The sequence below is a fragment of the Haliaeetus albicilla genome, chromosome 27, assembly GCF_947461875.1.
Source record: "Haliaeetus albicilla chromosome 27, bHalAlb1.1, whole genome shotgun sequence".
Taxonomy (NCBI): domain Eukaryota; kingdom Metazoa; phylum Chordata; class Aves; order Accipitriformes; family Accipitridae; genus Haliaeetus; species Haliaeetus albicilla.
Window position 1 is genome coordinate 21,122,669 of NC_091509.1, and position 22,387 is coordinate 21,145,055.

General features: G+C 42.1%; 1 protein-coding gene across 4 annotated transcripts in view; it reads right to left on the minus strand.

The window, feature by feature from the left end:
• Positions 1–1,733: 1,733 nt before the first annotated feature.
• Positions 1,734–22,387, minus strand: part of SHROOM1 (shroom family member 1) — a 39,866-nt gene continuing 19,212 nt past the window's right edge. For 2 of the 4 annotated variants that reach the window (XM_069772823.1, XM_069772824.1), the window contains exons 2-7: positions 11,622–14,537; positions 10,342–10,412; positions 6,182–6,763; positions 5,650–5,800; positions 4,131–4,403; positions 1,734–2,323 (exon numbers count right to left, since the gene is read on the minus strand). In XM_069772823.1, the coding sequence (XP_069628924.1) occupies positions 2,069–2,323; positions 4,131–4,403; positions 5,650–5,800; positions 6,182–6,763; positions 10,342–10,412; positions 11,622–14,432 (4,143 nt within the window). In that variant the 5' untranslated portion in view covers positions 14,433–14,537 and the 3' untranslated portion in view covers positions 1,734–2,068. The remainder of the gene's footprint in view (positions 2,324–4,130; positions 4,404–5,649; positions 5,801–6,181; positions 6,764–10,341; positions 10,413–11,621; positions 14,538–22,387) is intronic. The other 2 variants (XM_069772826.1, XM_069772825.1) reach the window with 2 other exon arrangements.

A 22,387-nucleotide genomic window follows, 5' to 3' on the forward strand; every position in this document is an offset into this window, starting at 1 on the left:
AACCCTGTATTTATGGCCTTTTGAGAACAACTGAGCAGATCTACTCACAGGATCTACGGTGTCTGGCCATTTTCCCCCACGCATTAAGGCGATAACCACAGCACACATGGCAGCTTGGTCACTGCACTCCTGGAGTTACTTGTGCCTGGTGAAGCAGGGCTTTCAGCATTAAGCACAATCTATTTTGTTCAAATCACTAGAACAAAATGTTAATATTCACAAAACTGCTCTTTGCTATATACCATCCACTTGGACACTTTATTGCAAACATATTTACTGATACTTGGTACACATCACAAAATGGACTTCTGACGCCAAGTCTTCGCAGCCTTACTCAGGGTACTATGTTGTTTCTCTTGAAATGTGAGCAGGGCTACAGATATGAGTACTTCTGTATAAATATGCAAACTCAGAACAGAACAACGCTTATCTGTTGGAGTCTGAACAGCACCTGATGACACACTTGTTTGTTCTGAAGACAAATACAGAGCAGCTGACAACCTTGGAGTCTGGCAAGCTATTTGTGCTTTATTGCACTGTCATGTAACTCCCAGGCCACCTCACAGTTTGCTCGTGGGCAAGTGCAGCACACTGTACCCTCCCTGGTGCCCTCTTTCAGCAGGCAGGAGTGCTGGCAAGTTATCCTTAACAAATGTCGCTCATGCAGAATGCATACAGTGGTCTCCTGTTCGTACACTGTCGTTTCTTGATCGGTTCATTCGTGTTGCCTGGTGGGTAAACTCAGACAAAGAATGCAATCTGAGGTAAAATGAACCCAAACCATCAATTTAAACCTACGTCAATTCCCCATCCTGGCTGGTTGTATGTTTATTGAAAGCTCACGCAATCCCAAAGGAGAAGATGCCTCAGGAACAGGACAGCTGCTCTCAGTGGTGATGATACTTACTGTAGTCAGGATACACACCACTAGTACAACATTTCTTGGTAAAGTCTAACATCGTGTAACAATGAACATCTATTTTGCCTGTGGAAGAAACCTGAGTTCGATTAGTAGCTCCTTTATTCATGGTCTAAGTATGTAGCTCAGACGGAATATTCCTCTCACTGAATACTTAAAACCAACCAAACAAAACACACTCCAATTTTAAATACAGCAACATCACTGGTTTGACTCAACACACAACATTAGTTTATAAAATTTTTGCTGAGGGATTTATATAAAGCTTCACTGAACCTAAATAATTTCCTCCACTCATCCCACCTACCTCACAAAGCGGAGCTCTCCCCCATGTTCAGCACTTCTTGTGCAGGCCGACAATTCTAAAGTACCTAAAAACAAACCCCTGAAGGTGCTGCTTGAAAAATAAAACACTTCAAAAGCACAGCGAGGACTTTGCAAATGACTATGCAGGAATAAGTTCAGAGTTTATCATTCCCCAAAGTGTTCATTTAAGCTGCCTTCATCACTGATTGGCAATTTTGTGTCAGTGAGGACCACCCTTTTTTCCGACCTCCTAAGACCTACTACTGAACAGCCTACCGGGATTACGCAGAGCCAGGAGAGACTCATGGATGGCAACTGCCAAGAAAGGAAATAATTATTTTCTTCCATTGCAGTGTATTTTTACTGTGTCATACATATAAACAGTAGAAACGAGGAGTTTCACTGAAATGGTCCATAACATTTCCTATAGCTTTGTGCAATCTCCAATTAAAATTTGAACACCTACATAATTTTTCATTTCCAACACTCAACCCACCCACAAGAGGAAAATATTTGTATCATTCTTTTATTGAGATTATGTCAATCTGGAAACAGATGGACAGACAAGAGGAAGGGGAAGTACACGCCAAGTTAATAGGAGCAACATATCCTATCAGTCATTTCCAAAATGCAGTCTGCTACATACTGTAAGATGCTGTCAGTTGGCCCGTCCAAAGGGGAAGGCACGTCCAGTGTGTGCCCAGAGCATCTAAGCACTTGTCAATACTGTGGCACTAACAGGATTGCAAGAATTCACCAAACCGAGCCCAGCGCAGTGAGCGCCTGTGGATTTCCAGGGAAACGTCACAAATTACAATGTGTAAAAAGGTCTGTTGGTGGGTATTAAAGGGGGATGCTTTTCTCAAGATTTTCTAATTGTTCTTTGAAATATTTAATCTGCTCTTCGAGGTCCTTCTGTTCAATCAGCAAGGAGGTCTTGACTTGAACAAAGCGTTGGTAGTCCTGGAGCTGCTGATCAGTCAGGTATTTGGCAAGGATACCAGAGACCACTCTTTCCCTACGATCTAGATTCTCTTTCAGGTCTTTTGCATCTTCCCGCTGTCTAGACAAGAGCTTGTGCCGTTCGTTCAGCGATTGCTAATAGAATGAAAAAACAAAGCAGCACACTATGAAAACTCACCATTCCTGGCAGACTGTAGGTCTTCATTTGGAAGCCACTGCCAATTTAGTTTAATTACTTCCTCTTGTGGGCTTTGTGTTCCACACAAGTTTTTTCTCAATTGAATTACTCATTCTTGTGGCTTCTAAGGTAAAAGACACCCAGTAAACCCCATCAAGGCTCACTTCTTCCATGCTGCCCTCAGGAAAAAAATCAATATACTTAACATTTTGGTAATTTTAAAGTATCCTGTATCCATCTTCATTCAGTTGGAAGTTCTTTAAGGCACATAGCTTTGTATTTCACAAGTTGCGTGTGGCCAGAGCTCCAATGTCATAGTAGAAAGAAAGTGTGACTTCTATTAAAAGGTACATGCGATAAAGTAACTTTATGATGCAGATGATACATCTTTTGATGTATCTTATGATACATCTTTTGATGCAGACAGTAACTGTTCATCAAAGGTTTCTTTTTAACAAACCCATGAGAATCAAGCCTTGCCTGTTCTACAGGATTTTAATACCTTTCACGTTTTAGCTAATTCTCTTTCAGCTGTAATGATTTTCACAGGGATAGCACTGCTGGAAAATGCCCAGTTTCAGGACCGTGTCCATAAATATAACACAGAGCAATGGTTACCATCGACACCCTAAAAACAGAGTCAAAGATCAAGACTGCTGGTTTTGCTAACATTAGGACAATTGCAGTGACTGGGAGATGGTTGTAAAAATGCTGACACATAACGAAGTTTTTACTGAGCACATTATTCAAATTGTTGAATAAATTATTGTAATGCATTTACTATGAAGAGTATAAACATAACACTAAAGAAACAGCAGCCCCCCCCCGCCCCTGCCAACCACAAAGCCAAAGTCAGTGTGGAATACTGCTCAAAATTATTCATGTTAACATGACTGACATTTTGGAGCAGGTAGATCCTGATTCTCCATATCACACTGCATGTCAGGACTCTTTTTGTGCCCTTCTGCACGTGAACTACAATAAACCTCTCAAGCTACAGGTAGGCAGCAGCACAGCTCCAGGAAATCCCAGTTTTTCTAACTCTCTGCTTTTCCAATTTCCAAATGAGAGATAACAGCAGGTATTGTATTGATAAAAACATGTCTAAAAGCAATAAGGACAGCAGGAAAGCATCATTCCTGGAATAAATTTGGCTTGTCTCCTCTAGCAAAAAAGAGATTTTTCAGACTTGAAAAGATCTCCTGATGACATGAGACAATTCCTAATTTTCCAGAAAAACTGGCTAGCTGAGTGAAACTACAGGGAATTTTATCTCAAGTTACAACCACATCTTCTTCCTGCTCGCTATAGTTAAGACAAGCCCATTAAGTGAAATACGATTTCAAAGGTGGTAATTACTGCATTGAAATTACCGGTGGAAAAAAAACCCAAAACCAACAAAAACCCCTCTGAAGCACAGGTTTGGAGCTAAGGGAGCAGCCCGAGGTTCAAAGGCCACCGCTCTGGCTTGGACCCTCTCAGGGCTTTGCTGCTGCTGCCACCCCAGCACCAAGCTGCAGAGCTCACTCTGCACTTCTGTTCTCCAGCATGGAACCTGTGCTCCACACCAGAGGCCCACTCTGCTTCAGCCGTGGAGACACAGCCCGTAGCATGACACTAAACGCTGCCTGGGCAACGGCTGTTTGGGATTCATGAATAATTTACAACTTTTGTTTAGAGCTGTCAGACAAATGAGGTGAGCACAGCCCCATCTGGAAAGAAGTGAACAAAACAAATTAAATACCCTGCTCACGTGTCACTCACCTTCTCCTCAGCATCTGTATTGTCATCGATCTTCCTCATGGCATTTTGGACTCGGGCGAGGCGGCTGGACAAGCAGAGCAAGAGGCTCACAACCTTCTCGAGGTCGCCGATGAACATCATGTAGCGCTCAAACTCATTGGGCTTGCAGACATCCCGCACCATTGCCTCCAGCTCCTCGCCTCGCTTGGCACACTCCCTGGCTTCAGAGAGGATGAGCTCCCTTTCCTCACACAGGGTCTGCAGCTTTGACTGGAGGCTGGAGATGAGTTCCAGCTGCAAAGGGAAAAAAATAAAAATCATAGAAAGCTGTTATTGCTAAAGAGAATCCATATCATCTCTAGAGAATGGATTTTCCTCACATCATCTTTGCCAAATTTTTTACTTTTAAAATAATTTTAAGCTCTGGGAAAGAAAAAGAAAAAAGGAAGTATTTCCTAAGCTGTACTTAATTCTCAAACTCTGAAAAGCAAATTACTGGTAATCACCTTAACTGGTGATATAATCCCTAGCTCAGAGAGCTTCCAATCAGTCAGAAGTGAACTGCAATAAAGATTACAACATGATTACAGATGGTTATGCTCTAAGATACGAGCATGAAGTCACAGCTTTACCAAGCTTTACAAGAACCGACTGGAATTTCATTTATAATATGCACAGAAAAAGTCAGTTCCATGGGTGAGTCAAGCAAGTCAAAGTGCCTAGGTAGTGAAGCAAGCAGAGGAGGCTGTTTGATACAGAAATGTTGATATGGAAAAAGGCACCGAGACCAGAGTGCGAGAAGAACCCTATCAGCTTTTTTGGAAATCAGCCAATGCCACCGTGAACAGGAGCAGCAGTTAGACAGTGGGTAATGAAGAATATCACCACATGCACAGCAGTAGGACTTTCAGGAAGGCAGATTGTCATTAACTGAGATGGAGCATGGCCAGGTTTCTACAGGGGGAAAAAAACCATGTAATTCTTCAAAGCTACATATTGCCTTTCCAAGCCATATTTCTATCACAGTCCAGCTATGTCCAAGCTACCTCTACTCCCTGTGCATATGGAAATTAATAGGGTACTGTAGTATGCAGAAACTGCTGCCAGTTCTCTCAGAGTAAAAGATATTTCTTATTTAGGCTGCCAGTTGTAATGAATTTTACCGATTTTGAGACCAGATTTGAGTGTTAAATTGTGAGTCAGCTACTGCACAGGAGCTGGCCTTGCAAGGAAACGTATAACCAACCCTGTGTGCTTGTTCCAGGTACAACCCATCCCCGATCACCTGCTGAAGAGAAGTATGTGGGAGGACAGATCTGAATCAAACCAGGCAGGATTTAAATGCCACCATTTATGATCAATATGCCAATTTGCCAGAACTTCACCTACTGGCACCTACTGGATTCAAAGTTAACTGTAAAACATTATTATTGGGATAAAAGTCATGAATAAAAATATCCACAGTAATATATGTGACATTAATAATAACTTTTTTGTCATGGCGAAGAAAGAGCGGTTCCTCTGACGGCCATCCACATACTTTCTTAGATGTGATGTCATCTAGGTCATTTGTGCTGTCTCTGCTCCTGTTCAGGACTTGGTTTCCCTTAGAGGTAGGACCTTCGCTCCTTTGCTTGGCATCGTGTTCAGATTCAGGACATTCTTCTGTTGCATCTCTACTACTTTTCCTGCTATTGGAACAGAAAATAAAAACCTGTGGCAAACGCTTAAGAGTTTTGTTCTCAAACATTGTGTTCATGGTTTTATCCATCTTGACTTCAGAATCACTCTCACAGCAGTATTTTTTCTAATTTTTTAAAAGATAGAGAGTAAAAGATTTGCAGCCTAGGTTTGTCACAGTCCCTTTTAATAAGGTATCACTGAACCGCATTTCTTCTGTCATATACCCATAGCCTCATATATTTCTTAATATGTAAATCAGAAAGCTAAAATATTTTGCTAATGAAAAAAAAATAAAACAATATGCTCAAGTCACCTTACTGCTAGTATATACATGGTATTCATACACTAAAATAGCTTAAAATACTAGATAATCGGTTTTGTCTACTTACTCATTCTCCTGCACATGCTGTACGTCTCCCTTTTTTCTGTGTGATTTATCCAGCATGGAAATGTTAACAGGAAACAGACCCTCCATCAGGTCTAAAGCAGTTTTTCTAACAGGATGAGGCATGAGAATATCAACCAGAGAATTGTCTTTGGCAATGATCTCCATAGCGAGTTCTTTGTATCGCTGGTCTTCAGGAGACGGCAGTCTCCTTTTGGGCAGATTTGTCTCTCTCTCAGGGAGAATATCATGTTGGCTATTGTGCACAGATGTTTCCTTTGCAACTAAACCTTTAGCTGTATTTTTGTCTCCTTGGCGAGGCTGAGCTAACGCTGTCTGGCAGTACATTACTTGCTCCTGAGGAGCTGCAGGCTGCTGCTCTGGACACTTTATTAAAGCATTGCCATTCAGAGATTTAGTCCTGCATTCTTGCTCCATGTGAGCATCTTCCTTGCTTCCACTTCTTGGGATAGGAATAGAGGTTTCAGGAGTCAGCTCCTTAGTATCCTGACAACATGCACGTCCAATTACGTCATTGTCTTTATATTCATGATTCTCGCATCCATCTTTCTCAGGATCACAGAAACTATAAGAAAGAAGACACTTCCTTTTATTTGAGACACTTCCTCTGCAACAGATACTTCTGCAGACTGTTTAAGCAGCTATAGCAGTTGTCATTATCTTTCCAGCTTCCTGTTTTTATTAAAGTTTTTTAAATTCAAATTCCATAATATCTATTAATTTTGCTTGGGAAAAAGAGGGAGTGTGTAAAATGTCTAGCTGCACCAGTCTACATTGTTTGAATCCCCATTAAATTTCTCATTTTCTAATTATGACCAACATACACGTTTTCCGAAATAAAACTGTGGTAAAAACACCCTAAAATGTCACACTGATGCTGTTTGACAAATGTTTGACAAGCACGCAGCCATCCCACCAGCCTTGGTGAGCACGCTGCCAACGGGACGAGACACACGCGGGGACCAGGGCTGGCCGAGACCTTCCTCGGGCCACATCTGGGAACCACCTGGCAGTAACAGAGAAGGACGATTTGCACTTTGCCTTTCCCGCCACCAGCCCTATTGTAACACAGCGACTGTATTGCAAAAGGGCAAATCTTTACTGTCCTGTTCCTTACACCTTCTTATTTCTATAGTGAGAATGTTTCAACCCAAGGGTGAGAAGAGGTTTACGCCATCACTGTCTCCTGCGCACCACTCCCTTCCCCACTTCTCGGTCCTTCTTAGAGAAGACACGTAGTGCTTCCTTCTCTTTAGGCAAACTGAATACCAACACAGAGGAAACGCTATTCATCTGAGGGTTCTCTTTTGAACTGGCCATTAGACTTCAGTAAAAGTTTTATTAAATCCTTTCAGTTAACCATTTTGAGATCAAACTTCTACTTTTGAGTTGACCAATGCAAGTCTGACTCAGTGCTTTGAGTTTTCTGATGCAACACTTCAGGAGAAACTTTGATGGAAAAAGCTAATGTCTGCAGGGCATAAATAATTATATTAATGATGACAGAGTGAGTAAACACATGTAATTTAAAAACACACTTCGGACTAGAATTTGCAAGAATATAAGGGCACTGTTGAACACAAGATGATTGGAGTATGCATAGACCATCTTCTGCAATCACTGATGTTCCTATATACATCCATGTAACTGCTTGTGAGAATAGTCAGTACATCTGTGTATATATAAATACTATTGTATTAATCATGACTGAATGAACAAACCTATTTTTTCCTCTAGGAAAATTTTTCATAACCTAACAGGATTATGAGGGGACAGTAGAGAGGAAAGCTAGAGGGATTAAACTGAAGGAAGATTTATAAGCCTCCATTTAACTATGTTAACCTGGCAGATGATCTTCAAAGTTGTAGGCACAAAGCAAAAATGTCCTCCCTCAGAACAGGCATAGAGAGCTCACTGCAAGTTTTGTCCACCTTTGTTTAGCTCTTTCTCTAAGGCCACATATAAAAACAATGCAGCTGGGACAGAACCGGTCCTTCCCTCCCCTAAAGGTACTAATTAACCCTGTCCCTGTGGATGGTGTGAGTCTTTCCTAAGCCATATGTGGAGATACAAAGGTAGCCATTTCCTTTTCCTGAAGGAGACCGGACCAGCGGAGAGCGATGAAGAGACCTAATGCCTAACAGCAGAGATTGCAGTACCCCCAGTGAAGGGATGCACACAGAGAAAATACCAGACTTTGTTGTGCTAGGAAAGCTTTCAAATGCTTGGACTATTGTATTTAATCCCATGAGCCCCACACTATCTCCAGCCATTGCTTGTCTGGGCAGGTTTCCTGACACAGACGTGGGGCTCTGGGGAGAGCGTGGATGGTTTGCAGCTGAGCTGCGTTTACCCAGCTCAAGCAGGCACTGGCAAGACATAAAGCTTTTCATGTGGCCAAACTGAGCTGTTCTGTGGCTCAGCAATGAAAGTCTTGCTATTTCTGAAGTTCCACCTTCTCCCATAGCTTCTCTTCTTCAAGGTCTGCAGACACTCTATGTGCCAGCTTTAACACAGCCTTTTTAGCTTTTCATCAAAAAGTGAAGTCAGCTTAGCAAAGGGAAATTTAATCATAGTTTGTACTAGATAGTGACTAACAATGTCACTTAGAGCTATCTTATCTATTATGTGCACCTTTTCATTGCAATTAAAAATAAAAACCTCATTTGACCTTGATTTGAACCACCTGGTTCTGGTGATTTAGTGATGCCCTTAATGCTGGAACAGCCTTTCCATCAAAAAGGTGCTAAAAACACCCCCTGCAAAACACCACGGCATTGCAATGTGATGCTGTACCGTGATACCTAAATTAACGTGACGATGATGCAATATTGTGAACATGGACTGATGAATGTTTATGGAGGGATAGATGAAAGGAAGAGACACAGAGACACCCAAGAAAATCACTGCAAACAGTGGCAGGCCTTATTCTTACTCATTCTCAGGCCTCATTGCAATGGAAGGGGGTAGGACCAGCTTGCAGGCTAAACAAACCATCTGTAGCAGTTATCAGGGAAAATGGATAATACCAGTGAAAACTACCTCAAAATTACATTGTGCAATTGAATGGATGCAAGATATACATGAGGATGTCCTCAAGCTTTTTTCCCTAACCCATGGACACTATGGGTGTGGGTAATGATCATAGCTTGCTCTGCCTGCTGGTCCCGGTTGGAACTTTTGAGTAATTAATATTGCAAACATGTCCAGTCTACCCTGGATTTTCTCTCACAGCTCAGCAGCACTTTCTTGTGGAGGAAAACAAAGAGAAAAAACATGAGATACAGCTGTAACAGACTGAAACCTGTACTTACACCTACTTCCCAAAGATGATAATCTAAATTAATTACTGCTGAAACCAGTTCTGGATTTCTTTTCTTTTCATTACTTAGTACGTATTATAGAGGTCTGTGCAAATATGTTTCTGATGTTACTGTTCTGTCCAGGACTTCCAGATACATTCATGCTGACCTGCTAAGCCTCTTAACTAAACTAGGAAATCTAAGAAAAACTTCAAAATCTTACTAAAAATATTTTTTTTTCCTAAGATAATCAAGCCTCCAGAAACCATTAAGATCTTTTTGAATGACTGAAACAGTGGAAATTCTCTTACTGCACAAGTATCAGTGTCACTGCCTTCTTGAGACAAAGTTCAGATCTTTTTCTCCCCTGGTGCTCCTCAAACAAGCAAAACAAATATGGAGAGTTAACATACAAACTTTCTAGTTAGCTGTGTGTAAAGGGCACAATATTTTTTTCCTTTAGAAAACCACACCAAAAGCCCCTACTACACCACTCTGTAAGTACACACATTTTTCAAGACTGGGCATATCCGAGCTGTTGCAGGTGCCGTTTTTGCCGGAGCTCAGACGAGGGAGCTGTGATCTCAGAGATCTGATGCAGCCGGGCTGCTGCAGGGAGAGACGCTCACCTACACTCTGCATTTTCCACTTTTGCTCCACACAGGAGAAATTATTTTAAAGAATGTCCCAAAATGAAACAAATAGCATAGCGGATGAATGTTCCCGTATGGGCAACGAAGGATCCCAAGACACAAGGACAGAAGCAGACACCCACGACTGCTGTTGGAGTTCACACATCTTGGACATAGGCTCTACCTAGAACCCAGCTTCGCAGCCTTACCTGGGGGTGCCGAGGCAGCTCTCCCAACGCCGAGACGGTGCCGCTGCACCACTGGCACATCTGTAAGTGTCCTGGAAGTGAAAACAGCACAATGGGACAACCGGCGTTTTCAGACTAGGCAGCTGTTTAATTTTACTACTGCATTTGTTATCCCCAGAAACAGAAGCCAACAGTAGATCTCTCAGCAGGTTCACCAAGGTTTTTATTTTTGAGTGTGTCTATTTTCTTTTATTAAAGAAATTGCTATTATGCTCTTCCTAGGTAGCATCCCTTTTCCCTAGAAAACCAAAGAACAGCTGGCAACAAAGTATATACTCCACTCTCATTGACTCTCATAAAAATTCAAAAACCAGGCAGAATTGTGGAAGTTTGTCAGCCTCTTCAGTTGGGCAATTTTAGTACTATATTAAATTATTTGTTTTCTGACCCTTTTATCTTCTTTATTCTCCTTAACAACAATATTGACAGCTACTGTCCTTCAAATTCAGAAGCCAAAAAGGTTGGTCACTTATAAAAATGTCTCTGTAACAACCTTTTCTGGGGTAGGGATCTAATGTAGTTGCTGTAGGTAACAACAGTGACTGCTGAAACGCAAACAGCATCATCCTGCGTACCACACGTGTTCTCTGCAAATGTGATCTCTGAGTGCCAGACCCCACGCACGTCCTTCCGTAGCTCTGGAAGGGACCCTCACGTGCCCAGCGTTGTCCAGCCCTCAAGCAGAGCCTATGGCACTTGCACAGCATGTCCCGTGAAGCAGACACTCCTCTTCCTCCCTGCCTTTACCTGTGCACTTGCTGAATGATAACAAGTGACTCTGCCCAAACCGAGTATGCATTTCAGTCAGCTGTTAGGAAGTTTCCATTCTTATGCAATTCTCTTAGAACTTTTCACAATAAAGAACACCTTGTTTGTCTGCAATACTTTCTTACAAAATACTTTCGAGAATAACGAACTGTCATCATTAACCATAAATACATAACACTTTAAAATTGGCAGCACTTCTCCCAGAATCACCCCAAATTATTTCTCCTGTACACTGCAAAGCAGAGCATGCATTTTGCTTTCAAACAGCTACACAGCATTTCCTATATATTAAGCAAAAGTGGCTTTTCCCCCACTTCTATCATCTCCCCACTACACACTAAAAAATAAAGTCTTAATTCCTCATTCGTGATGTTCAGCAGTTTTTCATGTGAATAGTCCCACAGTTCTCTAAAACAGGTAGATAGTCATAAGTCAGGCTCAAACACTAATTACTATCTTAATATCTTTCTTACCTGTGTGGAAGAAGGAGTTGATTTTGATCTCTCACGAGCTCTCCCAGATGCAGGATCACCTGCCTGTGGGAGACTTTCAGCTGACGCACACTTGCCGGTGCAGCTTCTGTCGTCCACTTCGCTGGGAGACGGGTCGTGCTTCAAGGTCGCTGTACCAGCAGTAGCAGAGCTGGGATTGCACCTGCTGGTCACGCTCAGTGGAGGAACAAAAGCCAAAGGAGAAGAAACATCTGGCAATTTTTCTTTAGAGAAAGCTTGGCAGAAAACCTCATTGTTTTGCATCGTCCTGCTCCCGTTTGGATTGGAAATCTTACCAGGAGGCCATTTGGGATGCGACAGCCTCTTCTGCAGGGGCGGCTTATGCAGTGGGAGGTGTTGTGAACTACTTGGTCTTTGGTTAATCTTTCGTTCCATGTATTCAATAAGTGCAGTATGCTGGATTTGTTTCAGCTCTGTCCTGGAGATACTTGAACTGGAAAGTGCCCTCCCTCTGTTTTCTAGAGTCTTTCTCCTAGCTGCTACTGTATCTTGCTCAGCGATTTCATCCCTGACTTGACTCCATGATACTTCCTTATCTGCTAGCTGATCGAGTTTCTCAGGTTCAGAATAACACAGTTTCTTTTGCTCTTTGGTTACCCTTCTCCTTCCCCCTATTCGACCTGTTTGTGGCCTCTTAATTTCTTCATCTCTATTGAAACTTTCCAAGGATTCTAGCTGAGGAGGGGAACAAGGAACAGGTTTGGCATCCTCGCTTGCACTGGATAACGAGAAAGACCTAAGGTGTTCAATTGATGGCCTTTTAGAGGGTTTCTGTCTCAGTCTAACAGGCAAACTCATCTGTAAGTCTTTTCTTTTAAAGGAGGTTTCTCTCAGAACCTTTTTCTGAGCCACTTTAAGTTTCTCTCTATAATCATTCTTGAAACTCTCATCCATGGATAAAGCAGGACACCTGACACTGAGATCTTCAGTCTCAAACAGGAGATCATCAGCACTGCGCTGATGGTGATGGCTGGTCCTTTGAAGCTGATTGCTTTCCCTTTCTATCTCTAGACACCGTGCTGGGGCAGAGTAGCTGCTTGCTGATAAGTCCTTTGGTGAGCTCCTCGAGCCCTCCTGACATTGGGTGAGTTTGCTGTGGTGCAGGATGTTTGTGGTTTTCCCCCCAGAAAGGTAGTAAAGCATGGGAGTCATCTGCCTGGTTATTTGTTCACCAGCAAGATCATCCTGTAGCTGTCTTAAGAGCTGTTTTTGAAATTTAGGTTGATATATTTGGTAAGGAACAGGAGGTTCCTTTTGTTCTAGATTCATGCTAAGGTCAGGACTGCTGTTACTAGCCTGTTTTTCTTTCTTGACTTCATGTAAAAACTGAGATGTGGAATCTTCCTTTGGTCCGAAAAAAGACGTTTGGCTAGTATTATCATAGCATTGCTTATTTGCCTGATCTGATGACTCCTCACAGCAAGGGTGTTCCGCTTCTACAGTATCACAGCTGCAGGATGGTGATGATCTCTGCATTTTGGCTTGTTGATTCAGGAGTGGTTCCCTTACATCACTCCCAATTTTTCCTTCAGAGTCATAGCACTGATTTTCATCTGTACAACTGTTCAGCTTCCTGGGAGCATTTTTAATTAGAAGAGCATTCTCCATATATTTTAAGTCACAGCTGTCCTCAAACACATCTTGATCCACATCTGAATGCAACTCAGCATGGAGCGGGCACGGAGCACAGGGCAGGGATCCTTTTCGTTGGGTGGGTTCTGGCACTCCGCTTTGCCGATCTGCTTCTCTGAAAGTTGGCTTACGTACACTGCAGGGATACTGTTTGTCTTCTTGTGTATCATTAACAGTGTTAGGGTTGGTATGCACTGAGTGACAGGACTTGGAGTTCATCTCTTCAGGAATTTTATAAGCATGAACTGAATTATAAGCAGAAAGTATTTTAGGGACATCAGCCACAGAGTCAGTCTTTAAATATTCTTGAAAAATGAATGAAGAAGGTCTGCTGAAAACGTGTGGATTCCTTCTCTTTAAAGGTTGTTGGGATGGGTTCCACTCTCCATTTTCATCCATCTTTAACCCCTGAATTTTTGACATAGATACCTCATTTGTAGAATCAGAAGAAAGGCCCTTGTTTTCCAGAGTCTTTCCCCTAGCAGCCACTCTATCTTGCTCTGTAACTTCATCCCTGTGTTGGGTCCGTGATATGTCCCTATCTGCTAGCTGATTGTCCTGCACGCAAGGAGCTGGATGCACACTACACTCATTGTGACTTCCAGAGTTGCATCTCCCTCTTGAGTTTTCAAGATGTCTGGTGACTTTATAGCTATCGAGTCGCGTGGGAGGAGAAGGCGGAGGTGCTGCCAGAGGCGGTGGTCCCTGATCTAAAGTCCCTCGCGTAGGAGTGCTTCCACAGCATTCAGCAAGTCTGGTGCTGTGACAGTTATTATGGATGCTCAGGTCTGGTGCTTTGTACGGATGCAAGCATCTGAAGTCAGAGTTTACTGCAGTGAGATTATAAATACCTCTTACGTATTCTGAGTCCATGTATGGTACCTGCTCTGGAGGCAAACAGCAGTTTTCACCGTAACACGATGGGGTGGGATACTCTGGAACATTTGATCCCCCTGAGAAAGAGCTGTAAGCAGAGTCTACTCTTCCAGGGAGGTGCAAGAGATGGTCTACACTGCCCATCGACTTCACTGGCGAAAGACGATTACCATTTTCAGGAGAGGTCACGGCATCTACCAGCTCTCCAATTCTGCCACCTTGTCTGTGAGTCCATCCTTCTATCTCATTCCCAGATGAAGCCATGTTGTAGCATCAATCAGACTTTGATTTCTGGAAAATGTCCACAAACGAGTTGTTAGAAAAGCACATTTTTCTCTGTAGTCACATTTCAATAATATCTAGAGGATCCTAAAAAGAAAGAGAAACATATGAAAAAGACTCAGTGGGAGGATTCTGATCACACCTGGGGGGATCAGGCAGTAAGCATCGCATACATGCTCAAGATGTGAACTTGAAAATAGTATTTAGAGTAGCTAGAAGTAAATGTCTGGCTTCAGTAATTATCAGGATCTTGGAATGATCATTTCTGCTATCACAAACAGAGCAACTAAGTCTTTAATAACAAGAGTTCTCTAGATTTTCATTAAATCTAAAAGACTATACATACAGTTAGAAGATACCCTCTCACTATGTGCAAAGCATCAAGGGTCAGAATCAAAACTAGTTCCTGAATCTGCCTAGAAATAAATATGAGGGGTTGAAAATCCCAGCTCAGATACTGCCTAATTCTGGAGGTGCTTGAATACAACATGCACCTGGCTGGTTGAAGCTGCAAAGTGACTTCGAGCTGTGCTTCCAGAAATGTTCACAACCGTGGATCAGTGCCTCGCTCTCATTTGGGTGGTTCTAAACAGCACCAGGGTTTCCAACTACATGACTGCAGTGACATTACACAAAGTGTGCCCCAAACCCCACCAGTGCCTCCACATTTCCTTTCAGAAAAGAATCTCACACAGAAATATGAGCACACAGACAGTTAGTTGGACATGTCAGTGCTCCATGGATAACTGTACTGAACAAGCAGTGCACAGATTAGGCCAGAAGAATTATCAAATAGGAAGAAATCATGCTCAGAATCAGTCTTATCAGCCTTCTCCCCCCTCCTTAAAGGCTTCCATTGTTTCTCAGAGAAGCAAGAACCATATTATACTTTATTTCATGAACATGATGAAAATGGTTTGTCGTTTAAGTGAGTTTCCATGCCATTTCCATCCGTGCTCAAAAATACACATCTTGGAAAACCTTTCCCATAGGCTCATAGAAAGTGGTTTGATGAGAGATCGACAGAGTATCTCGATGAGGCATTCTGCTGTCAGTAACAAATCATAGATTTTAAAAGACAGCCAAATATTTTTATGGCTGATGCTAAGATCTCCCCTGCAAACACACCAAATGTACTAGAAAAAAGCACCAGCTTAGAGTTCACGTACAAGAAATACACAATTTTTGCAGAGTCTAGAAAACAGCCTGTGTTTATCAGCAGCACTTGACATTTACTCTTTGATTGTTACAGATGATGCATGCAGGTTTTGTTTAACAACTGAGATCTCTACAAGCAGCCTGCTTAAATAGGCCAACAGAAGACACACAGGAGATGGTCACACTAACTGTGACCCCCTCAACCACCTCTGCCAGCTTCAAGCCCCTCTGACACACTCATAGGCAGGACGAGCCCCTAATAAAAGACTGAACCTGGCAAGGCAGATAGGTGCTAGCCAGTGACCTTTTAGTAATTCTCATTTAAACCAGTTCTAAAGACTGATTAGTTATTAAGAGAAAGCAAACAGTCTTGAAAACCTTCAGTGACAAGCTGCTCCAGTGACACACCATCTGAGGAGATGCAAACTGTTTCCAAATCCTACCAGAATATTACATGCCCAATTTCTTCAAAAAGGTTGAACTTGCCAGACCTTCATCTGCCATTCTCAATACCGTACTTCTGCAGTGGGGCCTCATAAAGCTGGCAGGAAGAGCGGTTTCAGGGGTGATGTTGCTGTTTAATCAAAAAACTTCACATTCCTGCCTTGTTTCAAAGACAGTCCTGGTATCATTCATTTTGAGCCAAAGGAAGAGATGGATAGGAGCCAAAACACACAAGTTAATCTATAAAGGGAACTTGGACTGGTGGGGCACAATAAATTAACTAGTTTCTGGGAAATGAAAACAGCATAACACCACACAGTGGGAATTTCTGCTAGGCTTTTTTGGAAATTCAGTAAGAAACCAACTCAAGAACACTTGGAGAAGTTCTTTCTCTCTTTAGAGAGGATCTAAAATGCAGCTGTGAAATTTAATTGTCTATCCCTGAATAACAGGGTCACATAGGAAACACAAAGCATCAATGGCTGAAGACGGACATTCCCCATCCTTTTCACCATGCTGGATTGAAGGATTTAAAGCAATAAAATCCTTAGATATCTGGTGAAAGGAAAACTGTGGATTTTCTGAAGCTACAAAGAAAGAAAAGCAGCTGAGAGAATGATTGCACTGACACTAAATGCAGAATCAGACTGTACCACAGTTGCTATCACAGTGCTGTTACATTATCTAAATGAACAGACTGCACCTGAAAACCTGGACCACCGCAGTCACTGCTGCGTCTCACTGAGCTGTGCAAGCTTGGTGGTCTCTGGAGGTGCTGGGAGGTGCACAGGATCAAACCCCACGGGAGCCACACTCCACAAGAGAACCAGAAGGCAGATTCCTCTGTCATTTTTGTCTCTGTTTTTTTAATCAAAATTTTGTACCAGCCAGAACCTCTCCAGGCAGTTCTATTACTCAACTGTTGCTATTAATAGACCGAGCCATGTCTTTGGGATGTGCTGGCACTGTTCCACTGAAGTTGATGGAGCCACCCTGATTTATGATGAGAATTTGGCTCTAACTTTTCATGGCTATGTGTAGAATTTAAATAACAGTTGTGCTTTGGTTTATGTATATCAATGAAGGTACTCTCTTGGTTTCCTACACCAGTGTTTCCCAAGATCTTTTTTCCTCCATTATTTCATAGAAGCATAGAATCATTTGGGTTGGAAAAGACCTTTAAGATCACTGAGTCCAACTGTAAGTCTAACACTGCCAAGACCACCACTAAACCATGTTCTTAAGTGCCACATCTACAGGTCTTTTAAATACCTCCAGGGATGGTGACTCAACCACTTCCCTGGGCAGCCTGTTCCAGTGCTTGACAACCCTTTTGGTGAAGAAATTTTTCCTAATATCCAAACTAAACCTCCTCTGGCGCAACTTGAGGCCATTTCCTCTCGTTCAAGCTATCTGTTCATGATTTACAGTGAGGTCAGCAACACAGTGAAGAATTTTTGTCTCAACTTTTTATGATGATACCAGAAATAATAGGAAATATAATTTCAACATCTAAGAAGACCGAGGTACGAACATCTGACTTGGAAATAGCAGCAGCAAGCACCAAGTCCATGTTTGCACCAGGTGCAGGAGGACATTGCAGCTCGTGGGACATTCCCTCCTCTGTCTGCTCCTCCTTTGCAGTCTCTCCCGTCACCTGTCTGGAGCTACCTGCAGCCTTTCCTTCTGCTCTGTGGAGAAGTGCCAAATAAGCGAGAGGACTTCCCCCCGCATTGGGTGCCCTCTGGTCCCAATCTTACCATGGCTCACATTTTGCATATCTGTTTTGCGTAAGACCAAGTTTGCAATTTCACATCCTTGAAGTGTCTGAAAAATGATAAGAACTGAAGTAATATACTGTTCTCCAGAAGTCTCTGCTAAAATTTAAATAATATGATACTGAAACACATCTTAGGGAAAATCTGTCATATTTCTTTTGGAGATGTTTCCTAAACCCTGAAAGCAGAATCATTGATCTCAATGTGTTTAAAGAACTATGTGAAAACTGCCTTCTCTTTCACATGTAAAAAAAAACCACTGATGTACTTAACTGACATTAACAATGACATTATTGTTCTCCTCTGCTGGTAGGTGGTACAGGACCCTCATGGACTACACTGTTTGCGGGTCTTAGAAATGCTCTGGCAAGGCTGTAATACAACGTGCACATTCCAGACAGGCTTGCAATATTTTAATTGTAAACCTCTGAAAGCAAAAAGAAAAACGTTAAATTAAAGTATATGAGAACCAAGAACACCAGAAGATGAAGGGAAGTGTATTAACAATGTGTCACTCTATGCCCAAGGAAGAAATAAAGCCACTAACAACCTATTAAGGTTATTTTGGACCTATTAAGGTCCAAAAAAAGCTGGTTTTTTTTTTGTTTTGTTTGTTAGTTTGTTTAAAAAGAGGCTAACTTGACTTCTATCCGCTGATTTATTATATTTGCTCCAGTACTACCTAGGATACCCTACACAGAGCACAGCCCTCTATGCAAAGCAGTTTGCAAATATAAAGCACACACTCTTTGCTTTATAGATCTGACAAACTACAGAGATGAGATGAACAAAAGCACGGAAGAGAAATGGGGTATCCGTAGGGAACGGGACTTGTCTAATGCTTCCCAGCAGGCTGATGGCCGAGGAAGAACAAAACACAGATGACACAGGACTCTGTGTACACGCAGCTGGGCTGTCTCTGGGCTAAGATAATGATGTCTTCTGTGTCAAAACAGGATTTGTCCCAAGTTTCCCCCATAATAACAACAGAAAAAAAATAATAGTAGTGGCAAGGCAGTGCCAAGAAATTCACATTGTTACAGCCCATGCTGTACATTTTCTCAGCTCAGGTACCACTGCTTGCATTGAAACTTCACCTAAACATTATCAAATACAGTCCCTGAGCATTCAGTGCAGGTTCAAGTCCTGCAGCAGTCTCCAGTCTCCCACAGACCACTGTTAAAATACCACCCACCACCTCAACCTCTTAATTCTAGGGAAAGGTGGTTTGTATTGCACAATCTTGAATTCCTTGCAATCAACTTAGTAGGTCAAAGCCTCATGGCTCTGGCAAATTAACTTTGTACAGAGAAAAATCAGCGACTCTAGACTGCAGTCAGTTAACAAGTTACCTGTCTTTTAAGGGCAAGCTTTCTTCTACCTACAGTTCGTTCTTGTTTGACCTCATTTAGATTGTATTAGGTACTACTAATTAATCTGTAACTCACCTGCAGTTATATACAATGCTTGCCCAAACAATGCATCACCCATCTGAAACACATGTATTTTCTTTATCAAGTCTCTGATTTATCCTCAACAACCTAGGAGAAACAGCTCCCGGCACCGAACACAGCCACGCAGTATGTTTGCAGACTTGTGCAGTTCCCTTAAAGTTTTCCAACACAATCTTTCCATCAGAGAAGCAAGAATGAGCATCTTCCTTAATAAACACGAGCAGAGTTCAAACCTTCTTTTGAGACTTGGCTATTGGTGTTTATGGGTGAGGAACTGTAACTTTGGAAAACCGACAGGATTTCTCCTCCAAAACACTCTGGAGATGAAGGCAACACCCTGCTAACATGTTGGGCTTGTGTAAAACTTCATAGATCTGTTCCTGTAAAACTGCCCTTTTTAACAAAGGGCTCCATGGAAATAAAGGGGCAAAACACAGCTATTAATCCATATCAAACTACAATATGCAACTGTTCTCCAAGCAACGAGAACAGTAAGTGTGTGAAATGCAAAGCAAACACCGTGACCAACCTACCAACATTATGTCATGTACATGTTTGTGAATGACCTGTTTCTTATCAAAGGGTAAACACCTCATGTAAATATTAGCCGAAATTCTTCAGATTCCAATCAGTTGCACAGTCTGCAGCACCTGACCCATCTGTTTCATGGACCATGAGATCTAACTGTGACCAAAATATCATCTGTGAGACTCTTGGTTTAGCAGGCAACCTTACTGGCTGTCCCAGGGAAGTCTGGAGAGTCTGAAATTTTGGGGAGGGCGCGTAGAGAGTCTCTGGTATCACAGACACCTGCTGTAGGTCATCGGTTGCTGATCCGGCACAGGTTCCCAGATCTCCATCCAGGACTTCCTGGACAGAAATCTGTCACACTCATGACATGGGTGACCCATGCTTTCTCAGTGACTGTATGTCTTACTGAGACATGAGATGTCTGGAAATAAGAGCTGCTCCTTTGACCAGACTGTGAAACATCCAGAAATTCCAGACAAATGTCTGAAGTCTTCAAATTCCATCACTTTCACATGATTGTTGAAAGGGTGAGAGAAATGGAAGGATACTACATCCAGGAAAGTGTGGCTGTCTGATTATCTTTGTGCCCAGCGTCTCTGAAAGTCACTGTTTCTCTCTTAGCTGCTGCCTTTTTTTTTTTTTTTAAATAGATACATTCCCTTTATTATTATTTTTCTAGCCTATAATCAACAATTTTATCCCCTAGGACTTTCAGCTTTAGGTTTCAAACAGGAAGGCAACATAAGAGAACATATCAGATGACATCCCCTTTAGATGACTGGAAAACACACTTTCTGCTAATCTGTATTTTTCTTGCAAAGATTTCTGAAGACTAAAACCAGATTTCTCATTTAGTGCAATTTCCAGAACTATCATGCAGGTAGTTAACGGTTGCCAAGGATAATATACATCAGAACCCAAGGACAAACTTTCAAGTTTGGCGTACGCAGGCCCAGTGGGAAACTTACCCTGCTACTGGGAGCCAGGGAAAGTCAAAGTGTCAGACATTCTCAAAACAGAGCCTAAATGGGATTTAGATGAGGTTTATGCCTTGTGTGCACAGAAATAAATTTCACCATAGCTTGAGGAATGTAAACATTTCCAGTAAAAACATCGATACAGACTTCAGGCTTTCTGGAGCTGTGGAATTGTCTTGAGTAATTTAGAGGAGGATTAAAATAATAATGCATCTCAATATCCCTTTTCGGGGGGGGGGGGCGGGGGGGGGAGAAGATAAGTCTTCCTAAACTTCCTTACCCAGCTATGCCTACCTCTCTAGAGAAGGAGGAGATTCCTGCTGACTAGCATAGGAGCTTTCCTTGAGCCACGATGCCAGAATGGGTCATCCTACACCTTCCCTGGAGTAATTTCCCATACAGCAATGACATCCACTGCTGGACACAAACGCTTGGCATTACAATAACATGCATGCTTAGCTGGCGAAAAGCTGTGGCCCAAATAAAATGCTTTTGGACCCGAGAACCATGGTCCAATCTCTGGCCAAGGATTTAATGAGGAAGATCAGGTTTGGCAATTCTTCACAGCCCTGTAAGAGACCTCTTCTGAGCACCCAACAGAGTCTGACCTTTTAATTAGAGCAGTCACCCGCCACATACTTCTCCATTGTCCTTGAATTCCCTGACTTTCCTTATTCAGCCTCAAAAATTTCTCTTGGCTTCCATCATCATGATTCCCTAATCTACTAAACACCAAACATTTATTTTTGTTTCTACCTCTGAAGCACTTCACAAAAAAACGCTTTTTCCAGAAATCACAGCTTCATCCCAAACATATGCATTTCTTTCCAATTGTTTCCACTTCAACCCTTCTTACTTCATCACAATTTTCCTTCTTTCCTTTTTTTTTTTTAAATCTAATCAAGTTCATTTGAGGCCATAAATTTACCATCCATAGTGCTTTTACAGGCTGCAAGAACAGACTCAAAAATATTCAAGAGCATTAAAGAATTACAGACTCTAAAGAACTGAAAACTTCAGGAAGAAAAAAACCTAATGATACTGTTCATTTTCAGACACGTTCCTTTAGAATTATTATATAATATCCAGTAGCCTAGAGAACACAGAAGAAAACTCAAACTAAGTAAAAAGCCTTTACTAGTCTCCCCCCCGCCACGACAGGTTTAGGAAGAAGGCTGCTCTTCAAGGGCAGAAAACTACTTTTCTCTCCCCTGCTTGACTCAGTACAAATAGATAGGCAAGAAATCTCAAATAGATCAGGACACATTCAGAGGACTGCTTTCTCCCTGAGGGATAAGCCATCATATTTTAACAGATAGCAAGGAAAATGAGATTTGATTTCCAGGAACAGGGGAAGCTGCAACATGAGCATGTGCTCATAGATGAGTGGTCAGAGCAGTCTCAGAAGATGTCTTCTCATTTCCACCTTGTTGACTGCTTGCCAGCAAGGCTGTCCAAGAAACATCAGAGAAAAATAAAATTCTCATAGTCACCCTGCCCTGCTACTGACTACACTGAGCTTCCCACAGCTTAGGCATCAAGTCAAGACCACATGAGAGGAAACTGGCCCCTAAATAGGTGAAATCCAGTTCAAC